The sequence below is a fragment of the Perca flavescens genome, chromosome 13 (assembly GCF_004354835.1).
Source record: "Perca flavescens isolate YP-PL-M2 chromosome 13, PFLA_1.0, whole genome shotgun sequence".
NCBI classification, from domain to species: Eukaryota; Metazoa; Chordata; class Actinopteri; order Perciformes; family Percidae; genus Perca; species Perca flavescens.
The window spans coordinates 24150527-24163315 of NC_041343.1; the positions used below are offsets into that span (position 1 = coordinate 24150527).

Below are 12789 nucleotides of genomic sequence, written 5' to 3' on the forward strand. Positions count from 1 at the left end.
AGGTCTGGAAATTTGGTAAGATGCGTATTAACATGAATTTCTTCCTTCACAGAGAAAATGTAATTTGATGTTCAATAAAGTGAAAGGAAAGGCAATAATGCAGGACTAAGCTTCAAAATGAACAAAAGAAAAAACAAATTTATCGTGGTTAAAGCCCAGATGCCTACTGGCTAGTCCCAGTGATCCTTCAAAAAAATCTTCTTAGGCTGTTTCTGAGAATCCTTTTAAACGGAGTGGATCGATAGGCTGCGGGTATTAGGTTATTAATTTAGCTCCGATGGGGGGGGAACTGGCCCACATACGCCTGTCTCGTTAAACAAAAACTCTTCTTAAACATGGGCTACTTGAAATAAACCTTTTTCCTGGAGTTTATTCAAACAAACATGTTACCATAAACACATGAGGACTTTGAATCGACTTTTGTATACAGCTTAGGCTAATGAACTTCTGCAAAGTCTTACATTATCGTACAAAACACGTTGCACTCAAGTTTAAACATGCGGGGGTTTTCGGTTTCAGCAAACAAAACACATTTCAAAGTAAAGTCACTGAACGGGAGGCATCATGGAGTCAAACGGGCCGGTGGTACCCTGCATAAACGGTAAATAGAAAGCACACATAAGCAGTATAAAATATGTACAATATAGGTTAAATTTCTTTTCTCGTATTGAGTTCATGATATGCTCGACACTTTATTTTTTTTTCTTGCAAATCCTTGTTAAATCGAGACCCTCCCCCCCCCAGCCAGTCTTCAAAAGCAAGCAAGCACAAAAAAAAATCCCATCGTCTGTTTTATGTTAGACCTGTATATATTTACATTTATATATGTACAATGCAGCAATGTAACACGTCTTCATCTTTTTTTTTTTTAAATCCAAAAAAACTGGACATTTCAATTGCTGTGCAAGTTCATTGGTAAACATATAACCCGCATAATCCATGTTTTCCTCCTTTTTTTTTTTTTTTTACATTTTTTTTTTTTTTTTTTAAATGATTGCAACTAATCCAGTTTAGTTGTCTTGGATTTGTTTCCCCCATCCGCAGGTAGCCTGAAAGCTCTTGACACCGTGTCCGTTTATCACATATATTTATTTATATTTGTAACATTTAGGCCGCGCTTTTGGCCCGTCAGCTGTTGTATTGACAGGCGTTCAGGCTCGACCCGGGGCTCTGCAGGCTGCTGTATCCAAAAGTAGGATGCTGTTTGGATTTGAGTCTGAGGGTGGCCAGGCTGGAGTTGCAAGTGTCCCGGTAAACGCTGTAGGGAGAGCCGGGAGGCCCGTACGGACACGCGGACGACGACATGGCTGAGTTGATGCCAGACGTGCCGATCCCGTTCAGGTTGCTGATGTTGTTGAGGCCCGGGGTGGGCATCCCCGGCACGGCGGAGTGGCCCATGCCGGAGGCCATGGTCATGGAGGAGATGGAGTTGGGCGTCGGAAACATGGACTGCGAGGTGAGGGGGCTCATGGAGTTGAAGAAGGTAAAGTTCTTGGTGGACAGCGGCGCCGGGGTGAGGCCCTTGTTGGTCCAATTGTTGTAAGTGTACGCCGGGTACATGTCTTCATAAGGTTGCATGAGTCCGCTGAACTGCGGCAGGTAGCTGTTCTTGCACAGGTCCATCTGCTGGTTGCGCTCCCGCTTCCTCCACTTAGCCCGACGGTTTTTGAACCACACCTGGAGGAGACACACACGGGTTAGTGTTGTGGACTTTGAGGAATGAGCCAGGTACCACTCGGCCCCCAAATAGTAAAATATGTGAATGTCTTTTGGTTCCTGATTTTGTTTTTGCCATAGGCCTACACTTCCTAAACGTATTGTCGTACGGGCCAAACTCTCCAAATGTCTGTATGGAAGGATTCTGCAGTCCATTGGATTATAGCCTATTACAAGTAATAGGCTATAATCCAATTTTCCATTCACAATGACGCTGTACTGTTTTTTTTTTTTTTCTTAAATGTCATAAATTGTAGTAATTATGTAAGTATTTAACCGCTAGAAATTATACAAATTTAGATTTGTTTTTAGATTTCTTTAAATATCACACACAATGTTGTATTTGTGTGTGTGTGTGTTCTGTGGCTAAAAGAGCAACACACCTTGATGACCGCAGCACATTTGGGACTCCAAAGTGCACAGAAATACTATTCCATCGGTATTAAAGACCCACTCAAACGCCCTACATTGTTAAATGTGAAGCTGTAGTCCCACATTGAATGATGTTCTCAGATGGCGGAGGATTGGTTTACAGCAGTTTGCAAACACAGCAAAAAAGGCCCAGACTGTATTATATCTTCATATGAAGAACACACATATTTGCCTCACGGTCAATGTTTTCAGTTAAGCTCTATACATTTTAGCCTATGCTATTTATATATGGTCACATATATGCCTTTTGAAATATAGAAAAAAATATTATTGGTATAATTTTTTTCTTCAAGTGAAATTCATCCTCATTTTGAGTTCTCGAGTCCTAGATGTGGATTTGTTTTAGAGCTGTTATGACTCTTCTCTTTTGCCCCCAGTCAACACATTAATTGTCTTTTCATTCTAAAATCCTCACAATCATTCCCACATTAAATTAGATAGTATTTGTTGCAGCCCGAGTCCAGACAGACCACTTCAAATTCATCCAGTAAAATTCCCCTTAAATTTGGTAAAAAATAAATAGTTACTAATACATAGTGACAGTAACTGCGGAGGTTGAAGCAGTGACAGTCCCAAACGGACTTATTTTCAAAGCCACGTTTAGGCTATTTGAGTTAGTTATTTGCTCATGAAGTGAAATTAGCTCCGAGTGCGCATTTTTTTTTAAATTGAATATTCCCTGTGAGAAAATGTATCTTAAAATATTTAAATTTTCTGCAATTTGATTCCTGTCATGAAAGATTTTTAAATAGTTTACAAAATGTAGCCTAAAGGAATCTCATGAATTGTGTTTCAAAACAGACGTAATTCAAATAAGAGCCAGTAACACAGCCTACAACATAAATGTATTTTTGACTAAAGCTGGAGCTAAGGATGTGTTGATGGTAAATTGGTGGTTGGCGAATTTCCTTTTTTAATTTGTATTACTTCATGTCTAGGAATGAAATTAATTCTGCATTGCGTGCGGGTTGAATGAACGCGTGTGTATGTATGTGCCTATGAACCAGTATGTAGGTCAGACATCTCAAAATCAAACCAACAAGTTTACAGCATGGATCAAACACGCGCATGGGACGACTGTAAATGAATCAGAAACGAGCCTCTGGATATGCTCACGCCTTATCGAAACCTGACAAAATATCGGTTAGTCGGCACTCTGCGAGTCATTTTTTAATTCACAGTAGAAACAGTTTACAAGTTGAATCATCAGACGGGCCCGCGGTGGCTATTTATAGTCGTGCAGGGAACAGGGTGCTGCGGACAAATTGTCCACAAAGACATGAGCGATGGGACAGAGCTGCGGAGGAAACACGCAGGCTGCGTTTCACAGCACAGTTTCCTGTACCGAACAAACAAAATAAAAAATAATGTAAAAAGTACTTTGGCTTTTAATGGCGTTTTAACAAGCAAACACTTCCATTAGAGCTAATCAAACAATGTTAACATGCGAAATAGCTGAGCCCACAAATATTATTCAGTCTCAATATATTATCTGTCAAACTTGATTGGACAAGATGACCTTAAAAAGGTCAAGTACAAACACTTTAAAATGTCAAAACGTTTTTAATAAATGCTCACTGCTCAGATATGAATCACAAATAGTCAGGCTGCGCTGTGTCATGCAACGAGCTTTACAATGTTGTTTTTATTCCGCCAAATAAAAGGCTGCACTGTTGGAAATCCACCCTCCTTGGCTCCAGAAATAAAAATCCAGCACTTTAAACTTGTTCTGGGAGTTCTTTTTACTTTCCCTTGCACTTTAAATAGCTGTGTGCATATTTTTTTTTATGCAATTTGAGACTGTTGCTTTTTTGCAAGGACGGGCTGCCGGGCGCCAGTTGCTGTAAATGAAAACCAACTGCATTGTTTTGTGTTTAACGCGCGTTTCTTGCATCCACATTTTTATCTGAGAAAAGCGCAGCCAGCATGAATGTATGGTGTGTAAAGACGGCGTCGCCCTGCAGAGTTGAAAGCAATTTGTTGTGCTTGTTTTCTGTTATATTCAAACATCTTATGATTAAAGTTGGTTAGGTTTTTATTTTTTTCCCCAAGTTGTTAAATCTGTCGTACTGATGTTGAAAAATCCTCCGTGAATAATTATCACACGATAAACTATTCATTGCACAGCTCCAGGTAGATTTGGCTGCATGCACGGTCTCCTCCACGGGGATAAATAAGGGTCCGGACTGGTGATGATGTCATCAAAAGACAAATCCTCCATTAGCAGCGTGGATACACCCTCAAAAAGGATGTAAATTCCAACCGAACCCAAATAGTTAACGGCTTGCATTTCTGCTAAATTTTGAACATGAAATGTGTTGCAGAAAGGTGTCTTTTAGCCCTGCTTTTGTCAGTTGAGAATTAAGCACTAGTTTTAAAATTTGAAATACCTTTGGGATGCACCTTAGCTCAGTCAGGGATGACTGCAACTTAATATCGGTTAACAGTTCGAAAAGTCTTCCAGTTTCTTGTCAAAGGATTTTCTTCAGCTAGTCTCTGAATTATATCATATCACACATTTTGTTTCCAACTGGGTTGTTTAAGTCACTGCAATCATTTACATGCACTGTTAAAGGCTGGATTTTCACTCCTTCATTCAGTAACAGTACATGAAGAAGTCGTTTTGCTGACACTGTGTAGATAGTGTTATCGGCTAGTCCTGATATGAAATGCAAATGCTGGGAGAGAGAGTCTGTGTGGACATCCCGAGTGGAGATTTTTCTACAATCTTATCAAAATAGCTCTGTTTAGGCAAATCAATCGTCAGTTTTGTATATAAATGTTAGTTGGAACAAGAGGTTATACTCTCAGCGCACCAAGTGTGTGCGACTCTATCAAATTTTATAAGGTTGTTTTTTTAGTATACTTTTAAGTCACTTTTTGCTTTAATTTTCTTATAACTACTTATTTCAGAGTATTTCGCTTAACATTTTTTTTATTATTATTTGGTTCATGAGTGTTGGAGTTGTTGTTGTTGTAAATGCTGTCATTCATTTGTCAAATCGTCTTTACGCACAGATTACGCACGGCCGGCGGCCTGCCTGCTGGCCTCTTACCCGGACTCTGGCCTCGGTCAGGTTGGTCCACACGGCGATTTCCTCCCTGGTGCTCATATCCGGGTAGCGGTTCCTCTGGAAAGTGGCTTCCAGCTCCTGCAGCTGCTGGCTGGTGAAGTGAGTCCGCTGCCGCCGCTGCTTCTTCTTCTTGGGATCGTCCGCGTTCCCGTCATCACTCCTGTGTTCGGCGCTCCTCTCCTTTTCTGTGGATAAATATATCGGATATAAATCGAGGGGCAATTATTGTATGCTAGGGATATGGTACTTTGAATAACATGTACATAAGGGACATTTTGCATTTAAAAAAGTTAATCTTTTCACCTTAAAAGTTAAACGTTTAAGAGGAAAAATAAGTGCACCAACGTGCCAACCCATCCTAAAGCTTTAGGCCAACTATAACCGAAATGGCCTGTCAGCATGAAATAAGCAACGCCAAAGCTATAATACATTATTTACAAAGTAAAGAATAAGCCCCAGAAGAAAAGTGACAGATTCATGTCAGTTTTGTATCAATTATTTCAAACACACTTAGATCTTCCTCGCTTTACGCGGATAGATCAATATATATTTTTTGCCCACTCTTATCTCCCAACTGCTATCTTGTATTCGTGTTCTAACAAGATTGGCTCATTAAACTGAAGGGTCAACACGTGCAAAGGTAAATCACAAAAAGGAATTGTCTCTGGAATGTTTGCCAAAAATAAAAAGGAACTTAAAACCCAAAGCCCCATTATTTAATTTAAGCCCCATAAAAAATTCAAAGGAAATGAGAAATGACATTAACCCAAATTTGCTATTTATTCCTCATATGGAGTGAGACGGGGAAGAAAGTCAGTTTTTTCTAAAAAAAAAAAAAAAAAAAAAAATAAAGTTGCCAAATTGAAGAACAAAAAGCTTCTCCAAGAATTGTTAATACAGACCTTGTGGTTTAGATTAGTGGATGGTCCCAATATTTATGGTTTGTTTTAATGCATTTACTGACACCAGGCCAGGCTATTCCCCACATTTCTCTTTGACAGATCTCGGGATCCTGCCAAGTGTTTGGTTCAGCCCGCAATAAACAAAAAAATGCGTTTAACTGCACCAAAACCGGACTGTTGTCCCCGTTCTGTTGTATTTATGCGCATTGAACTGCAGAACTGAAATAAACCAAACTAAGCTTTACTGCAGATTAATTTTGATGCGTTTTATCTTTGTGCATGTTGCACCGTAATACACGGAAATGCATCATCGTTGCAGTGAGAATAAGCAAACACTGGGACAAAATTGTCTCATTTTTCCGTAGCGTTAAACTGTCGACGTGCCTCTGTGACAGTCCACCGTAAACGGGCTTATGGAGACGTAAAATAAACTGTTATTGCACTTAGAAGAAGAATTCGAGTTGCTAAAAGCACTCTGACTGTGTACCTGCCAACTCTGTGTCTGAAGACTCGCTGCTTGAGTTCTCTAAAGTTTCTCGACTGCCTTTTGAAGTTCTCGGTAAATGAAACGCGGGGGCCACGTCGCGGGCCGGCGGTGCTCTCACGGCCTCTGCGACTCTGTCCAAATTCATCCCACCTTGAAGAGAAGGATGCGTACAAAGGGGAAACGGGGTGAATCCTTGGGTGCACAAAGCTTTCCTCAACAGCTAACAATCCACCCGCTGCCAGACACACACCACGACATGAGAGGATGAATCACACAGGGAGAACTTCCACGAAAGTGTTCTTCCCCGAAGAAAATTTTAAAAACACACAGCCCCGTTTCCCTCCTCTACAGCAGTGACTGCTCCCCTTCTCTCGCTGCAGGGAAAAGCTTGTGCCCGCTGTGACTGAGAGGAAGCTCCGGCTCTCCAATCCACGTAGAGACCCACCCATCTGCTGCGTTTAACCTCCCCAAAATGAGCGAGTCCCACCCACTAAGACGGCCCGCTGCAAGAAAACATCCAGCCCAACAAGTCTGATGTCAAGCTAAAAAAAAGTCATCAGACGTTTGGATTTATCGCATGCAAATCAAGTTTAGCTGGAGTGAAAACGTAAAACGCGTCCTATCTGAGCAAAAAGGACCATTTCCACCAAGTGACTTTATACTCTCCAGTTTGTTAATCGACTTACTCGACCCAGTATTAGACAGAACGACTGGTTAACGTAGATATTTTTTGCAGCGTTCATTTGCTTTTTTTTTCAGTTGTCGGGGGCGCGCAATGCAGCGCATTGCTATTTAGGAGTAAAATGGGCCTTTTATTCGTGAAGGCATGTTTTGAAATGCGTCCAGCGCAGCGCAATGTGTGCGCTTATACACACATGCGCTCCCAAACAATGTATATCTCGGATATGCACTGAGCTGAATAAACATTTGCCATCTAACACAGGCCTGCCTAGTTACGGTTTCCTCGGTATGAAAAGTGCATGGTGATATTAAGATCACTGTGTATGAATAATGGCACGCACTGTAAACTGACAGTGAAGTTTCACTTTGACAAATAAGCAATCATGACTAATACAAGCCAGATCATAGCTCTTTACCAAAAACACGTTGTATCAGGCTGTTTTACTATGTTGGTAAATGATGATAATCTGACAGGAGCAGATCTGTGTGTGCCGCACTTTCCCAAACATAATGATCAAACGTTAATAAAACCTTTTTATAAACTTCAACAACATACATTGAGTGGTCTGACTACACTGATGGAGACTGGACCCTTCAATACAAAATCCATTAAAGATCGATGATGTGATTGCAGGTAACCTGGATGTGGCTGCTGATGGTGACACATTTGCTTTCAGTCACTTTTGTTGGCGCTGACGCACATATGGCAGCCAGTGGTGGCCAGTTGCACGCTCATCACTGAATATACTGTGTGTGTGTGTATATATACACTGTGGAGAAAATAATCATGCAATTTGGAATTTCAAACCCAATCAAGTCCTGTGGTACGTATAATTTGGATAAAGATGTGAAAGAACGAATACAATTTCAAATCAGATGTTATAATTTGTGTTATGGTCTGATCATAATCTGTCATTCCTTCTCCTAAAACTTGAATTTTTTTCTTTTAAACTTCTTTCTTTGTTAGAAAATGCAGGAGCGCCTGTCAGGTAAGTCCTTATTGTAATGATTTACGGTTTAGGTATAGGAGTGGTGCATATTGGGAAGAAGTTTGTTTTTATTAAGAGCAATATTTAGTCCTTTTAGTTTGCGGGTTTTAGTTTGACGCAACATAAAGGCTTTATTCGGACATATTGTACCTATATATTTGACCCCTGCGTGCTAAGAGCTCTTGTGTGATTGCGCATGTGTAGACAAACAGCAACATTTCAGGTTTGAATCTTTTTCTGTAGTAGACCTACCAAAAGAAGGCAAACATTTGCCATTGGAGTCAAAAAGTAGGTCCCAATTAAACCTAGTTTTCTTGAATTAAGTACTTTTTTGAATGAAACCCATCGGCACAATTGGCTATTAATGAAAATGTAATCTGCCAACCAGGAAATTACATTTTGTGTCTGTGTGCAATTACGCCTAAACAGAAAACTAGTGCAACAAACACTTTAATATGAGACCGACTGACCTGCTGTGGCTCTGCTTATAGCATACATGTATCGGGTAAATGCGCACCGGCTCATGCCTCACCGTCTGGGACCCGGACTGTCATCGGCGCCAGTCTCGAGCATTTTCGGCCATTGTATGACAGTGACTTCTGACATGAGATCCCCGTCCGACCGGAAAACTCCCCAAGGGCTCTTTCAAGACAATTGTGCAAAGCTCTCAACAATCACTTGGCTTTTCCCATCTATAGTTGTTCAGTTTCTCTCTGCACATAGCGTGTTCTAAAGAATGGGGCTGAGGGGCTGTACTAATATTTCTAAACCCAGACCTGGCATATGTATTTGTAATTAATTAAGAAATATGAATATCTAGAACTGAAATCAAGAAATCCAATTGTTTTGATTCTTATAGCAGATTTATGCCATTATTAGACTATCCAGCTCCCGGTGGCCCGTGTGCAGTAGGCCTTTAAGAGGTTCGACCCTCACATATAGACTACTGAAGTGCTCTTGGGCAGAAATCCACTATCCCCTACCTCCTTACTCGCTTTGTGAGCTGCACCCAAGTGCGTAAAATGGTTTTGGGAGAGATTTGGTGCAGAGAGACTCATTCAGCTGGTGACCCAAACACGAGAGTGGAAGTAGGACCTGTGAGCTGTATTGGTTAAATTATGCATTTTGTAAATGCCATTGTGTCAGCAGATGGTATTTACTATTTAGGTTGTGAGGACTGAAAGGATGTGTTAGTTTGGGGTGTGGGTGCATCGCGTATCCAAGTGTAAACTGCTCTGTGTGGGTCAATGGGGTGTTTTTAGAGCAGTTGTGCAGCTTTTCCTGAACTGAAGTCTTTAGTGTGAGATACTGAAAAATCATTTAGGCCTTAAACTAAGTTCCCCAATATGATATGAATATTACAGCAGCACTGGTAGACTTAAAAAATCACAGTACACCCACTGACCCTTCAGGTCCCCATTGGAATATTAAAGGATTTACAGCACATGGAGATTTTCCATGGAGGAGCTCCTGTGATTGTACCTTCCTCTTTCCACAGCACATATTACAGGCTGATAGATGGTGGTAATCTAAATACCCAGCCTCTTCAACCTGCATCCCTGCCTGCGTCCTGCTCCTCCTCTGCTCTGGAGGGCACTTGCGTGTGATGGATGACTTAAAAAGCCTTTCCATCCGGCAGGACAGGTTAAAGGCCAGTGGAAATGCAAACACTCATATTTTTCCTCCAAGAAGTGAAAATAAACTCTGTGACCACCGTTAATCACATCAAACACACATACAAATACAGTCTTGGTGCACAGTCTTTTTCCTCTCTTAACTGTAAGGCAACCAAACAAAGTAAAGATAGAACCACAGAGGCCAAAAAACAATGCGTATAGAAAATTAAAGCTGGAGAGCAGATTCAAAGGGACAGCAGGGGAGATGTAACTGGACACAGTGGGTAACTGGAGAAGGACAGAGCTGATTATTTCCTTGGTGATGGTTTCCCTGCTTGGTCCAAGGACTGTTTGACCTGGAGCCTGACAATCAACAACCAACCTGACAGAGGAGATGCAGGTGTAAATAAAACAACAACCTAATGGCCTTCGCAGGGAATTCTCATTAGAAAAAGCTCTACGGCGCCCAGATAGCTCAGTTGGTAGAGCGGGCGGCCATGTGAAGAGGTTTACACCTCGACTCAGCGGACCCGGGTTCGATTCCAGCCTGCGGACCTTTGCTGCATGTCATTCCCCCTCTCTCTCCCCTTTCACTTCTTCAGCTGGCCTATAATTAAAGGCCTAAAATGCCCAAAAAAATAATCTACAAAATGCTGTAAAATGTTGAATCTTTCGAATTTCCTGTAAGAACATAAGGAAGTTCGGAGTTCATGCATTCTTATACTATGTTTACTGTACGTTTATTCAGCCCAGCAGAAGTTTACTGTGGTTTTATAGAAAGTTACAAGATTGGTGACGTGAGTTGAGGTGGAGTTCTCAAACAATACACATTTCTCGCACACACAAAGGAGTTTGGTGATAGTCATTAACCAACATAGATTCCACTGTAACTTTAATTAAGGTCCTTTTTTAGTAAGATTTTCCTTCCCCAGCAAAATAAAAGCATACTCAGCAGTCCTAACCTCTTTCAGCCAATGTGTCTTTGTTTTCGTGGTATTTAGGAATTGCCATTTATTATAAATGATAATTATTTCCTGAAAGAATACATTTTAAAGGATTGTAGTCTCTCTCTCTCATGTCTGGCATTTAAATGTCTTAAAAATCGCGGATGGTTTCCAAAATTCTCACGTATACATTAGACGCTCTTTCTTTGGTTAGTCATTTAAATCCAGATTTGCAGAAAACCTTTTTTGTCCATTTAAACACTGAATTTGTTTTTATGAGAAAAATATTAGGCTACTTCTGCTTTTGGAAACCGTTTTTCTTTCTATCTGGCTTGATATTTTTCTACTTTTTTGTTTTTGAAAGGCAAAATGACTCGCCGGGAAATCACTATTAAACTACAGACACAAAAAAGCAGAAGACTGTGTTAAAAAAAAGAAGAAGTAAACTCTAGGTTGCGTTGTTGAAAATGGTGTTTCGGTCTGCTACCACATCAAACATATTGCGTCTAAAAGCAGATGCCTGTGCTTAGAGATTTACCAGTGAGTTCTGACCTTGCGCAAAAAAACGAGAGGTACAGATCCGTACTTGGACTACAGCATCCTTTTGCTTTACATGATAGTATCCAGTTGTTTTACTCTAATGAGACAATCTAATGATTTAACAGTTGTGAAAAGAAAAAGTCAAACCTGGGTCCCCACAAGAAATCACATTCTTCGAAAGATTCAGTTCCATTACAATTACCTGAAAAACAGAAGAAGAAAGTTGCATCAGAAGAAAAATAATCCTGCATATCTGATTTAAAAAGATAAGTCAAATACATTTATTTTCCTCTTTAACTAAATAGGAGTCTATATAGGCTATAAATGATAGATACATTTATAATCTGATTATTGCTGGCTAAACTAAATCAGTTCAAAACTAACAACCAATAATCCTGTGATAACTCTTGTTACAGGAAAATTCATATTCATGTTGACTTCTTTTTGCGTCCTTCTCTGAATTCGCAAACACTTTTTTCTTTTATTTGAAAATTAAGAAATGCAGATAATCACAAGTCAATGCAGCCAAAACGAAACAATAAAAAAATACTTAACCATATTTTAAAACTTAGCAACAACCCCAAACCTTTCACAGTTATCTTCACACATTTAAACTGTCATTCTATTTTATTTAGCCTACGTTTACATGTATATCTTGGTTTTTGGCCCTCAGTAACATCCCTAACCCAACATCACAACGCTTACCTTTAAACACACACACACACACACACACACACACACACACACACACACACACACACACACACACACACACACACAGCACCTCTTATCTACAGGAATCCATTTGCTGCTTCTATGTCCTCAGTAAATCTTCGCTCAGCTCCCTTCTGTCCCTCCGTGTTCACACGCTTCAATGGCGCGCAACCGCCTGCACTTTGTATTCATTTGGTTCATTTAAGGCGTCAGTCAGAGATTAATGAATGAGTACACTGGAAATAATAAAGTAGTCTACATGCTTTATCTGGCTGCCGATGATGCTCAGGCACTCTGAATAGCACAAATTCTATTTGAACTGCTAACTAGTTTTTCTACAGACGCTGCTGCTGTTTTACTCCAGAAATCGTTGATGTGCGTAAATTTGCATCCCATATGTCTTCGGCCTCATATGGTCACTACAGCCTCTCTGACCCCTACTAGCAGACAACATGCACTGCTTAGTCAGTACTTGTCAACATTTAATTTTCTCCATCATGCTTAACGACTCATGTGTGACACATATTTGCAACATCCGAAGCGTAAAACGGTCAAGAGCGAGACGCCAGCCAACCTTCTGACTGATTCCCTGAGCTAAAAAATCAGCGACCTTAGAGACGAGGTGTGTGTTTTACTCACCAGTTGGTCCCCAGCAGAGGCAGACGACAGAGAAAAAAAGAAATAAAGCCTCAGA

At 40.5% G+C, this 12789-nt stretch overlaps 1 protein-coding gene across 2 annotated transcripts; it reads right to left on the bottom strand.

Moving 5' to 3' along the window:
* Positions 1–751: 751 nt before the first annotated feature.
* On the bottom strand, positions 752–7101 carry pitx1 (paired-like homeodomain 1). 2 transcript variants are annotated; one of them, XM_028596238.1, is made up of 4 exons: positions 6862–7101; positions 6612–6761; positions 5205–5407; positions 752–1677 (listed from the first exon to the last, which is right to left on the bottom strand). In XM_028596238.1, the coding sequence occupies exons 2-4, from the start codon at positions 6754–6756 to the stop codon at positions 1129–1131; spliced, it is 897 nt and encodes a 298-aa protein (XP_028452039.1). In that variant the 5' UTR covers positions 6757–6761; positions 6862–7101; the 3' UTR covers positions 752–1128. The 2 variants fall into 2 exon arrangements, with proteins under 2 accessions (XP_028452039.1, XP_028452038.1); XM_028596237.1 differs by having other exon boundaries at positions 6612–7101.
* Between the last annotated feature and the right edge of the window lie 5688 nt (positions 7102–12789).

Coding starts and splice junctions, on each gene's coding strand:
- pitx1 (XM_028596238.1), bottom strand. CDS start 6,756: ATGAATTTGGACAGAGTCGCAGAGGCCGTGAGAGCACCGCCGGCCCGC. Junction 5,408..6,611: donor TTCAGACACAGAGTTGGCAG/GTACACAGTCAG, acceptor ATTTATCCACAG/AAAAGGAGAGGAGCGCCGAA. Junction 1,678..5,204: donor TGACCGAGGCCAGAGTCCGG/GTAAGAGGCCAG, acceptor TGTCTCCTCCAG/GTGTGGTTCAAAAACCGTCG.